Below are 23,891 nucleotides of genomic sequence, written 5' to 3'. Positions count from 1 at the left end.
CACTCCACGTCCCCCACTCCTGCACAGCGCTCTCCACATCCCTCACTCTCCACGTCCCCCGCTCCTGTACAGCGCTCCCCACGTCCCCCACTCCTGCACAGCGCTCCCCACATCCCCCACTCCCGCACAGCTCTCCCCACGTCCCCTGCTCCTGCACAGCGCTCTCCATGTCCCCCGCTCCTGCATAGTGCTCTCCACATCTCTCACTCCTGCACAGCACTCTCTATGTGACTGCAGTGCTTTCACCTTTATACACCCTTGTGGACAAGAAAAATGCCTGTTTATTTTCCCCACAACCACTCCAGGACCCAGTTACCGCTCATCCTTACAAAATATACTGGTACTTCATGACTATAGTACTAAACACTCCAGGACCCTGTTAACCGTTACATGCACACGCAGAGTGTAGACTCCATATCTTTCAGCACACAAGATATGGTGTACGGATCCAAGAAATTGGTGCATACATCTATTTCCTACATGAACTAGGCAAAATAGGATAGTTGACCCTATTACAGTATTTTTCCCAAATTACTTTTTTAGGTTAAAAGTAAAAAAAAAACAACATATAGATACTTTTTAAGAATGACTAAACAGATAGGACATCCTTTCTATTAGTATAATAGTTGGAATGTGGTCTTGTGTTAGTATAGAACTAAGAGCTCTTTTTATCACGGTAGCTATGTCTAAAAAGTGATTTGCATTGAATTCTTGCTATAAAAGTCTAGCATACCAACATTGTGACCCCCGATGACATGACTACCTAGTAATACCCAGCTGTATAAAGTTAGGGTTCTCCTTTGACCAGATGTCAGAAGAGCCTTACATGCACTTCAATGGTTTCAATGAAGGGGGCTGGCTGACTGCTTAGTTCAATAGCAAGGCCATCCCATTCCCTGCATATACTGTACATCAATGACAGAGGCTGGCTTGGTAATTGAAATATTCTGTGAGCCAGCCCCTTGCACAACTGGTCTGGTCACTTGCAGATATAAGTGCTTTTTAATGCACAGATAAGTCAGGATAAATAATGCCGACCATTCTATGTCTTTGACACCATATTTAGGTTTGACCTAGATTCCAATGTATATTTCAGGTACCAATGAAAGTGCACCTTTGCCAAATTACTACGAGCTTTTAGAGTTTGATCCACTGGCAGAGAACTCCAAGACTGAGTACGTACAACTGCATATAATGTGTTACAGGTGCTGTATTGTTTAGCCATTGTCATTATGACTGCGATACATCAATCTCAATGTTATTCCATGCCATTTTACCTTTTAAGACATATGTGTTCAATCCACAAATTTACTCCCATTTGGGAATATTTCTCCAAATATTTCCAAAGCACTGGACATTTTGATGACCTATCTGTAGGACAGATCATCAATATCAGATTCATTGAGCAAATAACAGCCAATCAGTGAGGGTCCTGGGTGTTGGACCCCCATTAATCTGATATGAATTATCAATCCTGTGGGTGTTGTGACCCAACAATCCCCTTAACGTCATATTATTGTTGTGATGTGGAATGTAACGAGCCCATGACATTGTTTTCTGTAATTTGAACCCCACAATTTCCAGACCACCAGGTGATTCCAAACTAAGATTGGGACTTCAGATTCTGAATTTACTGATTTTTTTTTTTATTAAAGGATATACAGAGCCTTGCAAAAGTATTCGGCCTCCTTGAACTTTTCAACCTTTTCCCACATATCAAGCTTCAAACGTAAAGATACCAAAATGTAAATTTTTGGTGAAGAATCAACAACAAGTGGAACACAATTGTGAAGTTGTGAAGTTGAACAAAATTTATTGGTTATTTTAAATTTTTGTGGAAATTCAAAAACTGAAAAGTGGGGCGTGCAATATTATTCGGCCCCTTTAACTTAATACTTTGTTGCGCCACCTTTTGCTGCGATTACAGCTGCAAGTCGCTTGGGGTATGTCTCTATCAGTTTTGTACATCGAGAGACTGAAATTCTTGCCTATTCTTCCTTGGCAAACAGCGCGAGCTCAGTGAGGTTTGATGGAGATCTTTTGTGAACAGCAGTTTTCAGCTCTTTCCACAGATTCTTGATTGGATTGAGGTCTGGACTTTGACTTAGCCATTCTAACACCTGGATACGTTTATTTGTGAACCATTCCATTGTAGATTTTGCTTTATGTTAGGGATCATTGTCTTGTTGGAAGACAAATTTCCGTCCCAGTCTCAGGTCTTTTGCAGACTCTAACAGGTTTTCTTCAAGAATGGTCCTGTATTTGGCTCCATCCATTTGCCCATCAATTTTAACCATCTTCCCTGTCCCTGCTGAAGAAAAGCAGGCCCAAACCATGATGCTGCCACCACCATGTTTGACAGTGGGGATGGTGTGTTCAGTAGGGTTGAGCGAAACGGGTCGTTCATTTTCAAAAGTCGCCGACTTTTGGCTAAGTCGGCGTCTCATGAAACCCGATCCGACCCCTGTGCTTGTCGGCCATGCGGTACGCGACTTTCGCGCCAAAGTCGCGTTTCAATAACGCGAAAAGCGCCATTTCTCAGCCAATGAAGGTGAACGCAGAGTGTGGGCAGCGTGATGACATAGGTCCTGGTCCCCACCATCTTAGAGAAGGGCATTGCAGTGATTGGCTTGCTGTCTGCGGCGTCACAGGGGCTATAAAGGGGCGTTCCCGCCGACCGCCATCTCACTGCTGCTGATCTGAGCTTAGGGAGAGGTTGCTGCCGCTTCGTCACAAGCAGGGAGAGCGTTAGGCAGGGTCCATAAACCACCAAACCGCTTGTGCTGTAGCGATTTCCACTGTCCAACACCACCTTCGGTGTGCAGGGACAGTGGAAGCTAAATTTTTTTTTTTTCTCTCAGCGCTGTAGCTCATTGGGCTGCCCTAGAAGGCTCCGTGATAGCTGTATTGCTGTGTGTACGCCACTGTGGAAACCAACTGCTTTTTTCAAAGCACATATCCTCTTGTTCCTTCCTTTCTGCACAGCTATCTTTTTTGTTTGTCCACACTTTTTATTTAATTTGTGCATCAGTCCACTCCTATTGCTGCCTGCCATACCTGGCTGAGATTACTGCAGGGAGATAGTAATTGTAGGACAGTCCCTGTTTTTTTTTTTTTTTTTTTTTGTGGGAGATTAAGATTGGCATTTCTGCTAGAGTGCCATCCCTGTGTGTGCCATCTCTCACTCAGTGGGCCATAGAAAGCCTATTTATTTTTTTCCATGATTTGGGTTTTAAAATCTACCTTAACAAAAAAACACTACATCAATCAGTGGGAGAAAAATATTGGCCTCAGTCAGGGCTTGTGTGCCACTCCTGTGTGTGCCATCTCTCACTCAGTGGGCCATAGAAAGCCTATTTATTTTTTTCCTTGATTTGGGTTCGAAAATCTACCTTAACAAAAAAACACTACATCAATCAGTGGGAGAAAAATATTGGCCTCAGTCAGGGCTTGTGTGCCACCCCTGTGTGTGCCATCTCTCACTCAGTGGGCCATAGAAAGCCTATTTATTTTTTTCCTTGATTTGGGTTCGAAAATCTACCTTAACAAAAAAACACTACATCAATCAGTGGGAGAAAAATATTGGCCTCAGTCAGGGCTTGTGTGCCACTCCTGTGTGTGCCATCTCTCATTCAGTGGGCCATAGAAAGCCTTTTTTTTATTATTTTATTATTTGGTTTCTAAAGTCTCCCTGAAAAAAAAAAAAACTGGGAGATTAATATTGCCCTTTCAGCTTGTGTGCCAGTCTTGACTCCTGGGTGTGCCACCTCTCTCTCTCAAATTGTGGGCCATAGAAAGCCTATTTATTTTTTTCCTTGAGTTGGGTTCGAAAATCTACCTTAAAAAAAAAAAACTCCATCAATCAGTGGGAGAAAAATATTGGCCTCAGTCAGGGCTTGTGTGTCACTCCTGTGTGTGCCATCTCTCACTCAGTGGGCCATAGAAAGCCTATTTATTTTTTTCCTTGATTTGGGTTCGAAAATCTACCTTAACAAAAAAACACTACATCAATCAGTGGGAGAAAAATATTGGCCTCAGTCAGGGCTTGTGTGCCACTCCTGTGTGTGCCATCTCTCACTCAGTGGGCCATAGAAAGCCTATTTATTTTTTTCCTTGATTTGGGTTCGAAAATCTACCTGAAAAAAAAACACTACATCAATCAGTGGTAGAAAAATATTGGCCTCAGTCAGGGCTTGTGTGCCACTCCTGTGTGTGCCATCTCTCACTCAGTGGGCCATAGAAAGCCTATTTATTTTTTGCTTGATTTGGGTTCTAAAATCTACCTTTAAAAAAATCACTACATCAATCAGTGGGAGAAAAATATTGGCCTCAGTCAGGGCTTGTGTGCCACTCCTGACTCCTGTGTGTGCCATCTCTCACTCAGTGGGCCATAGAAAGCCTATTTATTTTTTGCTTGATTTGGGTTCTAAAATCTACCTTTAAAAAAAACACTACATCAATCAGTGGGAGAAAAATATTGGCCTCAGTCAGGGCTTGTGTGCCACTCCTGTGTGTGCCATCTCTCATTCAGTGGGCCATAGAAAGCCTTTTTTTTTTTTTTATTATTATTTGGTTTCTAAAGTCTCCCTGAAAAAAACATTTTATCTTATTTGGTTTCTAAAGTCTCCCTGAGAAAAAAAAAAAAATAGGTGGGAGATTAATATTGACATTTGTGCTTGAGTGACAGTCCTGCGTGTGTGTCATCTCTGTGATTTTGTGCCACAGAAAACAGAGTGTGTAACATTGTGCCTGATTTTCCTTGTGGTCTCACCAACCTGTTAAGGGATATTGAAATCATACTGAAGTTATAGCTCAACGTGTAAGTTGTATGTCAGCAACAAATAAAGTTAATTTGGTTAAGTTTTTCAAACAATGAGGAAGTCTGGTGCAAGAGGTCGTGGCCGTGGGCGTTCATTGTCAGCTGGTAATGATGGTAGTGGTAGTGGAGCATCAGGTGGTCGTGGGGATAAAAATATTCCACCTAAGTCTGGAGCTGTGGAGGCTGTTTCGTCGTCTGGCTACACAAGGCCTCGAAAGCTTTCTTTTCTGGGAGTAGGAAAACCGCTTTTAAAGCCAGAGCAGCAACAGCAAGTTTTGGCTTACATTGCAGACTCAGCCTCTAGCTCTTTTGCCTCCTCTTCTGAAACTGGTAAATGTAAAAGCAGCGTGTCGCTTGTGGATGTTCACGGTCAGGGACAAGTCGCTTCCTTGTCCTCCTCAGCAAAAACAACAACAAGAGAGAAGGATGCAGCAGGCGACACAACGGGTTACTCCATGGAGCTCTTTACACATACCGTCCCTGGCTTAGAAAGTGAAACACTTAACAGGCCATGCCCATTACAAGTAGATTCTGACATGGAGTGCACTGATGCACAGCCAGAGTACTATGCTGCTCCTTTGACTGAGACCACAACATTGCCCTCTCAGGGTACTGATCCGCAATCAGACCCTGATGAGACTATGTTGCCCCGCCACGAACGCTATACCACCGACCGACACAGTGACACAGACGAAGTTGCACACGAGCTCGAAGAGGAGGTAATAGATGACCCAGTTGTTGACCCCGATTGGCAGCCATTGGGGGAACAGGGTGCAGGCGGCAGTAGTTCAGAAGCGGAGGTGGAGGAGGGGCCGCAGCAGGCATCAACATCGCAACAGGTTCCATCTGCCGGGCCCGTATCTGGCCCAAAACGCGTGTCAAAGCCAAAACCTGTTGGAGGACAGCGTGGCCATCCGGTTAAAGCTCAGTCTGCAATCCCTGAAAAGGGATCCGATGCTAGGAAGAGTGCAGTCTGGCATTTTTTTAAACAACATCCAATTGATCAGCGCAAAGTCATCTGTCAAAAATGTTCAACTAGCTTAAGCAGAGGTCAGAATCTGAAAAGTCTCAATACTAGTTGCATGCATAGACACTTAACCACCATGCATTTTCAAGCCTGGACTAACTACCAAACGTCCCTTAAGGTTGTAGCACCCTCGGCCAATGAAGCTAGTCAGCAACGCAACATCCCTTCCGTCACTGTAAGGCCACCATTTTCTGCACCACCGGCAGTATCTGTGCAGGTTTCTTTGACAGCCAAAAGCAGTCAGGGTCAGGGAATCTCCAGTTTTGTAGGAGGAAATATTGCATCTAGGGCACCGGCGGAAACAATACCGTCTCCAACCGTCTCTCAGTCTGCCAGGTCCACCGGCACACCCGCAAGTTCCACGATCTCCATCTCTCCAGTTCAGCTCACACTACATGAGACTCTGGTTAGAAAAAGGAAGTACTTATCCTCGCATCCGCGTACACAGGGTTTTAACGCCCACATAGCTAGACTAATCTCGTTAGAGATGATGCCCTACCGGTTAGTTGAAAGCGAAGCTTTCAAAGCCCTGATGGAGTACGCTGAACCACGATACGAGCTACCGTCGACACTTTTTTTCAAGAAAAGCCATCCCAGCCCTGCACCAGCACGTTAAACAGCGCATCGTCCATGCACTCAGGCAATCTGTGAGTACAAAGGTGCACCTGACTACAGATGCATGGACCAGTAGGCATGGCCAGGGACGTTATGTGTCCATCACGGCACACTGGGTGAATGTGGTGGATGCAGGGTCCACAGGGGACATCAATTTCGGGACAGTTGTGCCTAGCCCACGGTCTAGGAAACAGTTGGCTGTAGGCGTTCGCACCCCCTCCTCCTCCTCCTCCTCGTCCTCCTGCAGAAGCTACAGCTCTTCCACAGACCGCAGTCGGCCAACCACTCCATCGGCAGATGACACTGTTGCACACCAGTTGTCCCATTATGGGCCAGCTACTGGCAAGCGTCAGCAGGCTGTATTGGCTATGAAGTGTTTGGTCGACAACAGACACACCGCGGAAGTTCTGTCCGAGTTCTTGCAACAAGAAACGCAGTCGTGGCTGGGCACAGTAGATCTTGAGGCAGGCAAGGTAGTGAGTGATAACGGAAGGAATTTCATGGCTGCCATCTCCCTTTCCCAACTGAAACACATTCCTTGCCTGGCTCACACCTTAAACCTGGTGGTGCAGTGCTTATTGAAAACTTATCCTGGGTTCTCCGACCTGCTCCTCAAAGTGCGTGGACTTTGCTCACATATCCGACGTTCGCCTGTACACGCCAGCCGTATGCAGACCTATCAGCGGTCTTTGAACCTTCCCCAGCATCGCCTAATCATAGACGTTGCAACAAGGTGGAACTCAACACTGCACATGCTTCAGAGACTGTGCCAACAGAGGCGGGCTGTTATGTTTTTGTGGGAGGATACACATACACGGGCAGGCAGTAGGATGGCAGACATGGAGTTGTCAGGTGTGCAGTGGTCCAAGATACAAGACATGTGTCAAGTCCTTCAGTGTTTTGAGGAATGCACACGGCTGGTTAGTGCAGACAACGCCGTAATAAGCATGAGCATCCCCCTAATGCATCTGCTGATGCAAAGTTTGACGCACATAAAGGAGCAGGCGTCTGCACCAGAGGAAGAGGAAAGCCTTGATGACAGTCAGCCATTGTCTGGTCAGGGCAGTGTACAGGACGAGGTAGCGGGCGAAGAGGAGGTGGAGGACGAGGAGGATGATGGGGATGAGTATATTTTTAATGCGGAAGCTTTCCCGGGGGCACTGGAAATTGGTTGCGTGGCAAGGCCGGGTTCTGGTTTTTTGAGGGACACAAGTGACGTAGATTTGCCTGAAACTGCCCCTCAACCAATCACAACCGGAGATTTGACAACTGGAACTTTGGCCCACATGGCGGATTATGCCTTACGTATCCTAAAAAGGGACACACGCATTACGAAAATGATGAACGATGACGATTACTGGTTGGCCTGCCTCCTTGATCCACGCTATAAAGGCAAATTGCAAAATATTATGCCACATGAGAACTTGGAACTAATATTAGCAACCAAACAATCAACTCTTGTTGACCGTTTGCTTCAGGCATTCCCAGCACACAGTGCACGTGATCGTTCTCACACGAGCTCCAGGGGGCAGCAGACTAGGAGTGTTAGGGGTGCACACATCAGAAGTGGCGTTGGACAGAGGGGTTTTCTGACCAGGTTGTGGAGTGATTTTGCTATGACCGCAGACAGGACAGGTACTGCTGCATCAATTGAAAGTGACAGGAGACAACATTTGTCCAGTATGGTTACTAACTATTTTTCATCCCTTATCGATGTTCTCCCTCAACCGTCATTCCCATTTGATTACTGGGCATCAAAATTAGACACCTGGCCAGAATTGGCAGAATATGCATTGCAGGAGCTTGCTTGCCCGGCAGCAAGTGTCCTATCAGAAAGAGTATTCAGTGCTGCAGGTTCAATATTAACCGAAAAAAGGACTCGTCTGGCTACCCAAAATGTTGACGATCTAACATTAATTAAAATGAACCACAACTGGATTTCGAAATCTTTTGCCCCACCTTGCCCGGCCGACACCTAGCTTTCCTATGAAAAGCTCTTGCCTGTGGACTACTGTGAATTACATTTCTAATGTCTAATTTGCTGCAGCTGATTGTACAGCATACGACATGTTTACACCTCCCTAAATGGCCAAACTCCCCACACGGGGCCGTGGTATCGCGACTTGGCGCAAGCACCCGTGAGACTGCTGTTTGTCTGAAGAGGTGGGTGTGCTCGCTTTTGGTTGACGGCATTGCTACTGGGTCCCTCATAGTACAATGTAGTGTCTCTGGCGGTGGTGGTGCGCACCCAACGTCAGACACACCGTTGTAACATGAGGGGCCCTGGGGCGGTCCCGCCTGCCTCAAGAGAGTTCCCCCCTCCCCCAGCTCAAACTGTGCTCTACCACGTGCAAAATTATGTCGCACAGCTCCACCAATCTTTAGTCTATTCGCTGACATCATTCAATGTCTGGCACTGACAATACAAATTTGTAGACATCTATGATGCAACTTAAAGTAGTCTGTGTCTGTGTCCTATATTGGCACCATTAAATAGTTACTGCCAAATTACTATGTCAGAAACTCAGCAGATGAGCCCACCCCTGTACCTAAGTATGCCACCTTTTTTTTTTTTTGGTTGTTTTGCGAGACATTAACATCTATTTATATTTTGGGAGTACTGGGACAGACACTCCTTGCAATACTCCTCCACTGACCACAATGCTGCCTGTGTATCCATGTAACCGATGTAAAACTGCCATGAGCCTATTGTTTGTTATTTTAGGCCTTTGATAGCCTGTCTGCGGTCCCTACTTTAAATACTCCTCCACTGACCACCAAGCTGCCTGCCCGTGTATCCATGTAACCGATGTAAAACTGCCATGAGCCTATTGTTTGTTATTTTAGGCCTTTGATAGCCTGTCTGTGGTCCCTACTTTAAATACTCCTCCACTGACCACCAAGCTGCCTGTGTATCCATGTAACCGATGTAAAACTGCCATGAGCCTATTGTTTGTTATTTTAGGCCTTTGATAGCCTGTCTGCGGTCCCTACTTTAAATACTCCTCCACTGACCACCAAGCTGCCTGCCCGTGTATCCATGTAACCGATGTAAAACTGCCATGAGCCTATTGTTTGTTATTTTAGGCCTTTGATAGCCTGTCTGTGGTCCCTACTTTAAATACTCCTCCACTGACCACCAAGCTGCCTGTGTATCCATGTAACCGATGTAAAACTGCCATGAGCCTATTGTTTGTTATTTTAGGCCTTTGATAGCCTGTCTGCGGTCCCTACTTTAAATACTCCTCCACTGACCACCAAGCTGCCTGCCCGTGTATCCATCTAACCGATGTAAAACTGCCATGAGCCTATTGTTTGTTATTTTAGGCCTTTGATAGCCTGTCTGTGGTCCCTACTTTAAATACTCCTCCACTGACCACCAAGCTGCCTGCCCGTGTATCCATGTAACCGATGTAAAACTGCCATTAGCCTATTGTTTGTTATTTTAGGCCTTTGATAGCCTGTCTGCGGTCCCTACTTTAAATACTCCTCCACTGACCACCAAGCTGCCTGTGTATCCATGTAACCGATGTAAAACTGCCATGAGCCTATTGTTTGTTATTTTAGGCCTTTGATAGCCTGTCTGCGGTCCCTACTTTAAATACTCCTCCACTGACCACCAAGCTGCCTGCCCGTGTATCCATGTAACCGATGTAAAACTGCAGTATTTTGCTTATAAAAAAGAAAATACTGGAGAGATATCAAATGCAGACATTTTAACATTAAAAACAAAAACACATACAACAAAAAACTGGTACAGTACAAAAATTGGCCACCAGCTACAAAAACTTTCTCCTGCAAGTAGTTAACTGAAAGGTTTTTTTCCATTGAAAACACAGATATGGCATCCACCGAGTGTTGTCCTGTCGCGTCTTCTTTATATTATTGCCAAGAAGCTGCAACTGAATAAAGCTGAGCTTCTACCTTCTGCCTCTTATTAACTGCTTTTTTAAAAAAAAATTGGCCACCAGCTACAAAAACTTTCTCCTGCAAGTATTTAACTGAAAGGTTTTTTTCCATTGAAAACACAGATATGGCATCCACCGAGTGTTGTCCTGTCGCGTCTTCTTTATATTATTGCCAAGAAGCTGCAACTGAATAAAGCTGAGCTTCTACCTTCTGCCTCTTATTAACTGCTGTTTTTTTAAAAAATTGGCTATTCCGGCCTACTAAAGGTGTCTGCCCCTGCCTGGTGTTGTCCTCAACTGAATAAAGCTGTGCTTCAACCTTCTGTTCCAAATTACGATTGTTAAAAATGAAATTGGCTGTTCCGGCCTACTAAAGGTGTCTGCCCCTGCCTGGTGTTGTCCTCAACTGAATAAAGCTGTGCTTCAACCTTCTGTTCCAAATTACGATTTTTAAAAATGAAATTGGCTGTTCCGGCCTACTAAAGGTGTCTGCCCCTGCCTGGTGTTGTCCTCAACTGAATAAAGCTGTGCTTCAACCTTCTGTTCCAAATTACGATTTTTAAAAATGAAATTGGCTGTTCCGGCCTACTAAAGGTGTCTGCCCCTGCCTGGTGTTGTCCTCAACTGAATAAAGCTGTGCTTCAACCTTCTGTTCCAAATTACGATTGTTAAAAATGAAATTGGCTGTTCCGGCCTACTAAAGGTGTCTGCCCCTGCCTGGTGTTGTCCTCAACTGAATAAAGCTGTGCTTCAACCTTCTGTTCCAAATTACGATTTTTAAAAATGAAATTGGCTGTTCCGGCCTACTAAAGGTGTCTGCCCCTGCCTGGTGTTGTCCTCAACTGAATAAAGCTGTGCTTCAACCTTCTGTTCCAAATTACGATTTTTAAAAATGAAATTGGCTGTTCCGGCCTACTAAAGGTGTCTGCCCCTGCCTGGTGTTGTCCTCAACTGAATAAAGCTGTGCTTCAACCTTCTGTTCCAAATTACGATTGTTAAAAATGAAATTGGCTGTTCCGGCCTACTAAAGGTGTCTGCCCCTGCCTGGTGTTGTCCTCAACTGAATAAAGCTGTGCTTCAACCTTCTGTTCCAAATTACGATTTTTAAAAATGAAATTGGCTGTTCCGGCCTACTAAAGGTGTCTGCCCCTGCCTGGTGTTGTCCTCAACTGAATAAAGCTGTGCTTCAACCTTCTGTTCCAAATTACGATTTTTAAAAATGAAATTGGCTGTTCCGGCCTACTAAAGGTGTCTGCCCCTGCCTGGTGTTGTCCTCAACTGAATAAAGCTGTGCTTCAACCTTCTGTTCCAAATTACGATTGTTAAAAATGAAATTGGCTGTTCCGGCCTACTAAAGGTGTCTGCCCCTGCCTGGTGTTGTCCTCAACTGAATAAAGCTGTGCTTCAACCTTCTGTTCCAAATTACGATTGTTAAAAATGAAATTGGCTGTTCCGGCCTACTAAAGGTGTCTGCCCCTGCCTGGTGTTGTCCTCAACTGAATAAAGCTGTGCTTCAACCTTCTGTTCCAAATTACGATTTTTAAAAATGAAATTGGCTGTTCCGGCCTACTAAAGGTGTCTGCCCCTGCCTGGTGTTGTCCTCAACTGAATAAAGCTGTGCTTCAACCTTCTGTTCCAAATTACGATTTTTAAAAATGAAATTGGCTGTTCCGGCCTACTAAAGGTGTCTGCCCCTGCCTGGTGTTGTCCTCAACTGAATAAAGCTGTGCTTCAACCTTCTGTTCCAAATTACGATTGTTAAAAATGAAATTGGCTGTTCCGGCCTACTAAAGGTGTCTGCCCCTGCCTGGTGTTGTCCTCAACTGAATAAAGCTGTGCTTCAACCTTCTGTTCCAAATTACGATTTTTAAAAATGAAATTGGCTGTTCCGGCCTACTAAAGGTGTCTGCCCCTGCCTGGTGTTGTCCTCAACTGAATAAAGCTGTGCTTCAACCTTCTGTTCCAAATTACGATTTTTAAAAATGAAATTGGCTGTTCCGCCCTACTAAAGGTGTCTGCCCCTGCCTGGTGTTGTCCTCAACTGAATAAAGCTGTGCTTCAACCTTCTGTTCCAAATTACGATTGTTAAAAATGAAATTGGCTGTTCCGGCCTACTAAAGGTGTCTGCCCCTGCCTGGTGTTGTCCTCAACTGAATAAAGCTGTGCTTCAACCTTCTGTTCCAAATTACGATTTTTAAAAATGAAATTGGCTGTTCCGGCCTACTAAAGGTGTCTGCCCCTGCCTGGTGTTGTCCTCAACTGAATAAAGCTGTGCTTCAACCTTCTGTTCCAAATTACGATTGTTAAAAATGAAATTGGCTGTTCCGGCCTACTAAAGGTGTCTGCCCCTGCCTGGTGTTGTCCTCAACTGAATAAAGCTGTGCTTCAACCTTCTGTTCCAAATTACGATTTTTAAAAATGAAATTGGCTGTTCCGGCATACTAAAGGTGTCTGCCCCTGCCTGGTGTTGTCCTCAACTGAATAAAGCTGAGCTTCTACCTTCTGCCTCTTATTAACTGCTGTTTTTTAAAAAAAATTGGCTGTTCCGGCCTACTAAAGGTGTCTGCCCCTGCCTGGTGTTGTCCTCAACTGAATAAAGCTGTGCTTCAACCTTCTGTTCCAAATTACGATTTTTAAAAATGAAATTGGCTGTTCCGGCCTACTAAAGGTGTCTGCCCCTGCCTGGTGTTGTCCTCAACTGAATAAAGCTGTGCTTCAACCTTCTGTTCCAAATTACGATTGTTAAAAATGAAATTGGCTGTTCCGGCCTACTAAAGGTGTCTGCCCCTGCCTGGTGTTGTCCTCAACTGAATAAAGCTGTGCTTCAACCTTCTGTTCCAAATTACGATTTTTAAAAATGAAATTGGCTGTTCCGGCCTACTAAAGGTGTCTGCCCCTGCCTGGTGTTGTCCTCAACTGAATAAAGCTGTGCTTCAACCTTCTGTTCCAAATTACGATTGTTAAAAATGAAATTGGCTGTTCCGGCCTACTAAAGGTGTCTGCCCCTGCCTGGTGTTGTCCTCAACTGAATAAAGCTGCGCTTCAACCTTCTGTTCCAAATTACGATTTTTAAAAATGAAATTGGCTGTTCCGGCATACTAAAGGTGTCTGCCCCTGCCTGGTGTTGTCCTCAACTGAATAAAGCTGAGCTTCTACCTTCTGCCTCTTATTAACTGCTGTTTTTTAAAAAAAATTGGCTGTTCCGGCCTACTAAAGGTGTCTGCCCCTGCCTGGTGTTGTCCTCAACTGAATAAAGCTGTGCTTCAACCTTCTGTTCCAAATTACGATTTTTAAAAATGAAATTGGCTGTTCCGGCCTACTAAAGGTGTCTGCCCCTGCCTGGTGTTGTCCTCAACTGAATAAAGCTGTGCTTCAACCTTCTGTTCCAAATTACGATTGTTAAAAATGAAATTGGCTGTTCCGGCCTACTAAAGGTGTCTGCCCCTGCCTGGTGTTGTCCTCAACTGAATAAAGCTGTGCTTCAACCTTCTGTTCCAAATTACGATTTTTAAAAATGAAATTGGCTGTTCCGGCCTACTAAAGGTGTCTGCCCCTGCCTGGTGTTGTCCTCAACTGAATAAAGCTGTGCTTCAACCTTCTGTTCCAAATTACGATTTTTAAAAATGAAATTGGCTGTTCCGGCCTACTAAAGGTGTCTGCCCCTGCCTGGTGTTGTCCTCAACTGAACAAAGCTGAGCTTCCACATTCTGGCTTTCGGCCTATACTATCAGATATTAAACTGCATTTGGCCTACTAGTGTGGTTAGGCCCTTGAAACAGTGTCTGCTGCTCTTGGGTTTGCTACTCCACTGAACAAAGCAATGCCGCCTGTTTAGTTCTGTTACCAATTTTGAACTGCATTTAGCCTACTTTATTCTTTGGCCCTATATCTGTTTCCTCCTCATCCTGCCCATTGCCCAGCCACTGCTAGATGAGTCTGCTGGTACATTGACCTAGACCACTACATTCCCCTTGTACTCTACACAGCCAGAATCTGACCCTGCTGAAAGTAAGGTTCCCCTTCCCGCATGTTATACCACCTTACACAGGGACAAAGAGGAAGGTGCAGATGAAAGTGCAGGTTCCTTCATCAGGTGGGGGGGCATACTCGTTGGCGACGTCACTGGCACAGGGCCCCTCAGAGTACGCAAAAGTGTCGCTGCTGGTGGGAGGCGCCTCCGCCATGCAAACACACCGCCGTACTTTGAGGGGCCCTGTGCCAGTGCCAATGCGAACGAGTGGGCCCCCCCTGCTTGCTCAGGATCACAGCACTTGCAACGTTGAAATACTTACCTCTCCCTGCAACACCGCCGTGACGTAGTCCGCATTTTCTGGGCCCACGAAAAACTTGAGCCAGCCCTACTCCCCCCACAACTTTTGCCAAATGACCCCCAATTTCCTATGCCCAACTATTATTATAAAGTTAATTAAGATTGACAAGCTTCAGAAACAAGAATGGATGTTTTTGGCATTAAAATGGGCACTGTAGGTGTTTTCCTGGCCTCCACTCACTGCCGACTATGCTTCCCCATTGACTTGCATTGGGTTTCGCGTTTCGGTCGATCCCCGACTTTTAGCGATAATCGGCCGACTGCACTCGACTCGACTCTGGACAAAGTCGGGTTTCACAAAACCCGACTCGATCTTAAAAAAATGAAAGTCGCTCAACCCTAGTGTTCAGGGTGATGAGCTGTGTTGCCTTTATGCTAAACATATCGCTTGGCATTGTTGCCAAAAAGTTCGATTTTGGTTTCACCTGACCAGAGCACCTTCTTCCACATGTTTGGTGTGTCTCCCAGGTGACTTGTTGCAAACTTGAAACAACACGTTTTATGGATATCTTTGAGAAATGGCTTTCTTCTTGCCACTCTTCCATAAAGGCCAGATTTGTGCAGTGTACGACTGATTGTTGTCCTATGGACAACAGACTGTCCCACCTCAGCTGTAGAGTTCATCCAGAGTGATCATGGCCGCGGGATTCCGCGCGTGCGCAGATGGAGATCGCGGCGGCCATTTTCCTGAAGCCCCGGGCAGCAGAGCGCTCCATCTGCGCACGCGCGGCCACAGGAAAGATGGCCGCGACCACCGGTAAACGGCTGAGTAGCGCAGATCGCGCTGTTTTTCATCACCTGGGCAGTGGATTCGCCTTTTGGACATGCGCAAACCACTACGCCACCAACGTAATGATGAGCAGGATTCTGGGGGAGAAACAGCGCTGTCACCACGCCCATAGGACCAGACCAGCGTGAGTGACAGCAGAAAACGGCGACTTTACAAAGGTATTTCGGCAGCTTAGGTAGGTTATAAAGGCACACAAAGACACTAATGTAACGCCCAGCTCTGCCCCTATTTAACGCTATTTTTAGCTCATCTTCAAAAAACGGGGTGACAGGTTCCCTTTAAACTTCTCCACAACAGTATCAAGGACCTGTCTGTTGTGTTCCTTGGTCTTCATGATGCTCTCTGTGCTTCAAACAGAACCCTGAGACTATCACAGAGCAGGTGCATTTATACGGAGACTTGATTACACACAGGTGGATTATATTTATCATCATTAGGCATTTAGGACAACATTGGATCATTCAGAGATCCACTATGATCTTTTGGAGTGAGTTTGTAGCACTGAAAGTAAAGGGGCTGAATAATATTGCACGCCCCACTTTTCAGTATTTACATTTCCGCAAAAATTTAAAATAACCAATAAATTTTGTTCAACTTCACCATTGTGTTCAACTTGTTGTTGATTCTTCACCAAAAATGTACATTTGGTATCTTTATGTTTGAAGCATGATATGTGGAGAGGAGGAGAAAAAGATCAGTGCATACAAGGCGCACACCCAAAATCACAAGGCAATGTTGAAATTATGTGCAATATTTATTAGACATAGTAAAACCATTAAAAGACAAATCACATAACCAAAAGTCCCATATGACTACGACATAACAATACAATGTCAAGGCAAAATGCAGCATATATATGTGTGCACACATGGATAATTAGCCCTGGAAAACAGTATCAATGCCAATAAATCTTAAATCACATGAAGTCTCACACCGGGCGTCCCCAGGGAGACAGAAGAAAAATGAATTTAATGCAAGATCACAATAAATCCTGATATAGAAATATAAACCCCTCTTAGCAAGTAGAAACGTGAGCAGTTCCCTGGTTGTGTAAGAAATGGAGGAACGCTGAAAACAATTGCAAAAGGAGAGGGGAAAATAGAAAAAAAGAGGACGTCCAGGATGAAAAAGCCATCCGATTTACCAGATGAATCAGTGAAATGGGCATCAGGCATGAAGTCCAGGGGTCAATAGCCAAGGGACCCTGGACGTTCTCTTTTTTTCTCTTTTGGAGGAAATCTGATTCTGGAATCTCATCTGCCCTGGTAGGATCAGCAAAACTTGTCATTTATTATATTTACTAATATGCAAAAACACTCAGGCACTGCAACACCAAGCAGGGAACGTCCTGGAATTATGGAAATCACAGGATGGATAAACATGGAACTGGTATGAGAATGATGAAAAAATGAAAACAACATTGTCTTGATTCATTCAATGTTTTCTTGGTGTAGCAATTTTGATGTTGGGTACTGTGAATACATATATACACTCACCGGCCACTTTATTAGGTACACCATGCTAGTAACGGGTTGGACCCCCTTTTGCCTTCAGAACTGCCTCAATTCTTCGTGGCATAGATTCAACAAGGTGCTGGAAGCATTCCTCAGAGATTTTGGTCCATATTGACATGATGGCATCACACAGTTGCCGCAGATTTGTCTGCTGCACATCCCAAAGATGCTCCATACAAGGCAGGATGGATCCATGCTTTCATGTTGTTTACGCCAAATTCTGACCCTACCATCCGAATGTCGCAGCAGAAATCGAGACTCATCAGACCAAGCAACGTTTTTCCAATCTTCTACTGTCCAATTTCGAGGAGCTTGTACAAATTGTAGCCTCAGTTTCCTGTTCTTAGCTGAAAGGAGTGGTACCCGGTGTGGTCTTCTGCTGCTGTAGCCCATCTGCCTCAAAGTTCGACGCACTGTGCGTTCAGAGATGCTCTTAGGCCTACCTTGGTTGTAACGGGTGGCGATTTGAGTCACTGTTGCCTTTCTTTCAGCTCGAACCAGTCTGCCCATTCTCCTCTGACCTCTGGCATCAACAAGGCATTTCCGCCCACAGAACTGCCGCTCACTGGATTTTTTTTCTTTTTCGGACCATTCTCTGTAAACCCTAGAGATGGTTGTGCGTGAAAATCCCAGTAGATCAGCAGTTTCTGAAATACTCAGACCAGCCCTTCTGGCACCAACAACCATGCCACGTTCAAAGGCACTCAAATCACCTTTCTTCCCCATACTGATGCTCGGTTTGAACTGCAGGAGATTGTCTTGACCATGTCTACATGCCTAAATGCACTGAGTTGCCGCCATGTGATTGGCTGATTAGAAATTAAGTGTTAACAAGAAGTTGGACAGGTGTACCTAATAAAGTGGCCAGTGAGTGTATATATATATATTGTAAGAGGGTCACTGGTAAAATTCTAGAAGGAAGATGTGTTTCACTGAGGTTATTAGCTTCAGTGAGATAAACCTGGAAATTTGGTCTAGCATGTTATGTGCTGAGAGGGGCTAATCGGCCATGATAGGGCCAGGTTTTTGTGAACAACTAAAGAGTTGGGCGGGACTGCTGTTCACCATATCTCCACCTTAGGGTATGTTCCAGGAAGTAAAAGTTTAACCTCTGAACTCAATCAGAGTTGTGTGTTCTGAAACTGAGCTGACTTCCAGAGCTGTGCTCTTGTTAAATAATTATACAGACTGTAATGAGTGCTGTTTGTTTGTGCCAACAAGACTAAATATGTCTATTTTGTTTTGGACTGGTTTATGAAGCATGTTTTTAATAAACCAGTTGAACATTTAAATGTAAAATATCCCTCTGAGTACCTCATTAAGCAGCCGTGTGAACAGATCTTCCACAATATATACAGTATATATATATAAATATATATCCAGTATATAAATCTGTCTGTCTATCTGTCCATCTATCTATCTATCTATCTATCTATCTATCTATCTATCTATCTATCTATCTATCTATCTATATATGCAAGCCTCAAAAAAAATAATGGGAACACTAAAATGCCACATCCTAGATATCACTGAATGAAATATTCCAATTGCAAGTCTTTATTCATTGCATAGTGGAATGTGTTGAGAACAATAAAACATAAAAAATTTCAATGTAAATCAAAATTAATATCCCATGGAGGTCTGGATTTGGAGTGATACTCAAAGTCAAAGTGGGAAATCAAATTAAAGACTGATCCAACTTCTGTGGAAACGCCTCAAGACAAGGAAATGATGCTCAGTATTGTGTGTGGCTTCTACGTGACTGTATGACCTCCTTACAAGGCCTGGGCATGGTCTTGATGAAGCGGTGGATCTTCTCCTGAGGGATTTCCACCCAGACGTGAAATAAAGCATCAGTCAACTCCTGGACAGTCTGTGATGCAACGTGGCTTTCTTGGATTGAACAAGACATGATGTCCCAAATGTGCTCGATTGGATTTGGGTCTGAGGAACGGGAGGCCAGTCCATAGCATCAATACCTTCATCATGCAGGAACTGCTGACATACTTCAGTCACATGAGGCCTAGCATTGTCATGCAGCAGAAGGAACCCAGGGTCTAGTGCACCTGCATATGGTCTCACAATGAGTCTGAGAATCTCATCCCGGTACCTAATGGCAGTCAGGGTACTTCTGCCTAGCACATGGAGGGCTGTGTGGCCCTCCAAAGAAATGCATCCCTACACCATTACTGACCCACTGCCAACCGGTCATGCTGGAGGCAGAACATTACAGGCAGCAGAACATTCTCCACAGCATCTCCAGACTCTGTCACATCTGTCACATGTGCTCAGTGTGAACCTGCTCTCATTCGGGAAAAGCACAGAGAGCCAATGTCAAATCTGCCAATCTTGGTGTTCTCTGGCAAAAGCCAATCGCCCTGCACTGTGTTAGGCTGTGAGCACAACACCCTCTTGTGGACATCGGGCCCTCATACCACGCTCAGTCTTTTTCTGACAGTTTGAGTAGACACTTTATTTTTTTGAGCAGTGTGTGTATATTGGCTGTGTGTCTTGCTGAAATGTCATACCTCGTGTCATCTTCATCATCATGGTAGATGGCAGCAGATTTTTATCAAGAATGTCTAGGTACATTTGTTCATTCATCCTTCCTTCAATAATATGAAGTTTTCCAGTACCATATGTTGAAAATTAGCCCCACACCATGATATTATCACCTCCAAACTTCACTGTTGGTATGGTGTTTTTGGTGTGATATGCAGTGTCTTTTGGCTTCCAAACATGGCGTGTATCATGGCATCCATATAGTTCAATTTTGGTCTCATCTGTCCAGACTATATTCTCCCAATATTTCACTAGTTTGACTAAATGTTGTTGAGCACACATTAAACATGCTTGAACTGACTTTTTGTGTGGTGAGTGTTGTGAATTCCGCTCTTGGGCTCCCTCCGGTGGTTGTAAGTGGCATTTTTGTGAATTCTGTTCTTGGGCTCCCTCCTGTGGTTTTGAGTGGTATGGCTGCTTCTGGTATTTAGCATCAGCAGCTGTTTTCACTGATCTTCTTTCTGGCTCGGCTATATTAGTCTGGCCTGTTCTCTCATTGAATGCCAGTTGTCAATTGTTCCAGCCTGGAGTCACGGCTCTTTGGATTTCCCTGACACGCTGACCAGTTCAGCAAAGCTAAGTCCTTGCTTGTCCTTTTGCAGTTCACTTGTTGTGGACTTTGTTGTTCAGCACTTTCTATGTTTTGCTCATTTGTCCAGCTTATCAGTATGAACCTATTCCGCTAAGCTGGAAGCTCTGGGCAGCAGAGTTTGCCCTCCACACCTTTCGTCAGGTGTGGAGATTTTTGCATTTCTCTGCGGTGGACTTTTTCTAGTTTTTATTACTGACCGCACAGTGTTCTGTCCTGTACTAATTCTATCTAGCTAGAAGTGGCCTCCTTTGCTAAATCTTGTTTCATACTATGTATGTCATTTCCTTCTCCTCTCACAGTCATTATTTGTGGGGGGCTGTCCTATCCTTTGGGGATTTTCTCTGAGGCAAGATAGCTTTCCTGTTTCTACCTTTAGGGGTAGCTAGTTCTCCGGCTGTGACGAGGTGTCCAGGGAGTGACAGGAACATCCCACGGCTACTGCTAGTGTCTGTGTTAAGATCAGGAACTGCGGTCTGTATAGTTACCACCTGCTCAGAGCTAGTCGCATGTCTCTCCTACATCACCAGACCATAACAGGTGAGCATGCATATAGGACATGGAGGTTGAGTTCATTACTTATCGTTTTCTTTGAAACAATTGTACCTACTGATTCGTGGTCTTTCGGTAGCTTTCCACAGCTCCACAACTTATTTTATGGACATTTATGGTTTGATTTCTTTGCCTGTGTTGATTGGATGGGTTGTTACCAACATCTGGTGAGAATTTAATGTAAAGAGCACATTTAGAAATATACTGTATTTACTTTAAAAATTGGTGATGTGTTCAATACTTCTTTTGCCCGCTGTGTATATTGCAGCATTGCTGGTTAGGATAGGGTTAATTACCAGCTCTGCAGTGTTTGATTAGAAGCACCTGCAGTGTTTCTCTAAGAAGCAGGAAGTAGATTTATGTGTGGTAGTTTCCTGAGGGCGTGTCAGTCTGTTAGATGAAGCAGACTCGAATGTGCTGCTGATGAGTGAAAAGCTAAAATGTGAACTGTAGCTGGGAGACAAAGATAAGCCAGGGATCATGCCTCTTCTGTGTATTAAGGTTGCTCCAGGAGAAAGGACTGCAATTTCTTTGGGTGAGCCCGCAATGACATATGTGATCCTGATTAAATGCGCAGGCCGTGTGCATAGAACCACAAGTATCAATGAATGCTAAGGACAACAGCTGTTTTGTTTGACCGAGCTGAGGCTAGCTCAGCCGTATATGAGTACCCAGGGTCTATTCTGTTTATTTATTGCCTGGACAAGGCTAGGGATTTATGTTTATAATTTTGTTTTGGTCCTCTGCAACCTGTGGAAAGCAATAAAAACTGCACATGTTTGGACAAAACTGCATTGCATGTGTGAACATTACTTAATGCCTAATGCCTACCAGATGGAGTGAAATGGTCAAAATTACTGTTATTGTGAACAGTTAAGCAAGTTGAAGATGAAATAATCTCTAAAAGGCCTAAAGTTAAAGATGACACATTTTCTTTGTATTTTTGGCAAAAAAAAAATATGTATAGATTTTCATTTTAAAAATTACAAGAAGGAAAATGGCCCTATGCAAAAAGTTTGGACATCCTGCCTGCATGGTTAGTACCTAGTAGCAACCCCTTTTGAAAATGCAACAGCTTGTAAACGTTTTTTGTAACCAGTGTGATGCAGTGACCCCTGTTGCAGCTAGGGGGCGCAGTGTGTGCTCCTCGGGATATGCATGGAGGCGTATCTGTGGTTATAATGGTGGTGAAACAGTGACTGGCAGAATTGTAAGTGGCCAATATGTGTCGCAGAGGGAGTCGGCGTGGTAAGGATGATGTAATGTTGTTGTTCTGGGACCTGTAGTCCCACAAGTGTTTGAATAGTTGAGAGACTTACTAGGCTAGTTGTGAGAGATGGGAGGGTCAAACTAGCCACACACCCACACTCCCGCCTAGGGGAGTGGTTACAGGTAGATAATGTGACCAGGGTGTGGGTCACATGTTCCTGTGTGGTTCCTGTGTATGGATCTGAATGGTTCATGTGCTGAGGGTCCTGGAGAGCCTATGTGTTGGGAGTGCCATCTCCCTGAATAGCACATGGTGGGACTTTGGACCTGGTGGCCTGGGTGTTGGACGATCCCAGCCGGGGACGGACGTCCTGAATAGCACCTGGACAGGCCAGCTGTGTGATCCTGGATGGCTTGTGTGTTGGGAGGTCCTAGGTGGGGACCGGATCCCTGAACAGCATACTGAAAGGCCGTGGATCTGGTGGCCTGGGTGTTGGACGGTCCCAGCCGGGGACGTACGTCCTGAATAGCACCTGGACAGGCCACATGCCTGTGTTGGGAGTAGGACTTCCTGAACAGCACATGGGAAGGAGTGAGACTGTGGTCCTGGTCAATCTGTGTTGGAAGCTCCTGTGAGTGGAGTCTTCCTGGAGCACCTGAGAGACTGTGGACCTGGCCGGTCTGTGTTGGGGAAGCTACCAACCTTCGGTGGCTCTGGACTGACTGAGGTGTGCCTGCCAGGCAAGTTGGTGAACCCCGTAAGGCAGTTTCCCCAGGAGAGAAGACTGACGAGGAGTCAGCAGGTGGAGCAGGAGCTCCCATAAGGTACCATTGACTGATGGTGCTTGTTATGTTCTATGAACTGTGTGGTAACCCACCGCAACTGGTCAGGAGAGGACCAGCATGTTTCGTTGCTGCAGACTAAGGATATGAAACTTGATGTGATGTCCTGGTACAGTGTGTAAATGGACTGTTCATGATGTGGTTTATGATACCTTAATAAACCAAATAGACTGTTTTGTGTGAAAAACCGTGCCCGTGTGCCTAAATATCGCGGCCAAGCGAGTGTCCCTCAAGACACATGGTAAGCGCAATCTTGCACCAGTCAAGAGTCTTTCAATTCTTGTTTGAGGGATTTTCATACATTTTTCTTTGGAAAATTCTTCCAGTTCTGTGAGATTCCTGGGTCGTCTTGCATGCACTGCTATTTTGAGTTCTAGCCACAGATTTTCAATGATGTTCAGATCAGGCAACTGTGAGGGCCACTGTAAAGCCTTCAGCTTGCGCCTTTTGAGGTAGTTTATTGTGGATTTTGATGTATGTTTAGGTTCATTATCCGTTTGTAGAAGCCAAGTTCTTTTAAACTTCAGCTTTTTTACAGACGGTGTTATGTTTAAATCAAGAATTTGTTGAAATTTCATTGAATCCATTCTTCCCTCTACCCTTGAAATGTTCCTTGTGCCATTGGCTGCAATGCAACCCCAAAGCATAATTGATTTTTTCCTGAAATTCTGTGCCCTTTTTTCTCCACATATACATACCTTTGATCTTTGTGGCCAAAGAGTTCTATTTTAACCCCTTTTCGACATCGGGCTAATAGTACGCCGATATCGGACTCTTTCCCTTTAATGTGGGCTCTGGCGCTGAGCCCACATCTTTTCCGGCACTTGTCAGCTGTTTTGAACAGCTGACATGTATCTCTAACCACCGCGGGTGGACTCACGATCCATCTGCGGCTAACTAGTTAAATGCCACTGTCAAACTCTGACAGCGGAATTTAACATGCACTTCTGGCAAGCGGGATGGAAATCCCACCCATCGGCACCCGTGTCACATGACTGCGTGTCGCCGATGGGTTGGCATGACAACCAGAGGTCTGCAGCAGACCTCTACGGTTCTCACTCCTAGATTGCTATAATGTCCCCACAGTGGTCAGTGCTCATAGCAAGTGAGCAATTCTGCTACATACAGAAATG

General features: G+C 44.9%; 1 protein-coding gene across 1 annotated transcript in view; it reads left to right on the top strand.

Annotated features, from left to right (window-relative positions):
* TOM1L1 (target of myb1 like 1 membrane trafficking protein) overlaps positions 1 to 23,891 on the top strand; it is a 192,343-nt gene that overhangs the window by 154,986 nt on the left and 13,466 nt on the right. The window contains exon 14 of the mRNA XM_077251358.1: positions 1,097 to 1,175. Within this exon, the coding sequence (XP_077107473.1) occupies positions 1,097 to 1,175 (79 nt within the window). The remainder of the gene's footprint in view (positions 1 to 1,096; positions 1,176 to 23,891) is intronic.

The sequence above is a fragment of the Ranitomeya variabilis genome, chromosome 4, assembly GCF_051348905.1.
Source record: "Ranitomeya variabilis isolate aRanVar5 chromosome 4, aRanVar5.hap1, whole genome shotgun sequence".
Classification (NCBI taxonomy): Eukaryota; Metazoa; Chordata; class Amphibia; order Anura; family Dendrobatidae; genus Ranitomeya; species Ranitomeya variabilis.
The sequence above is the reverse complement of the archived record's forward strand: the minus strand, read 5'-3'. Positions and strand labels throughout refer to the sequence as shown.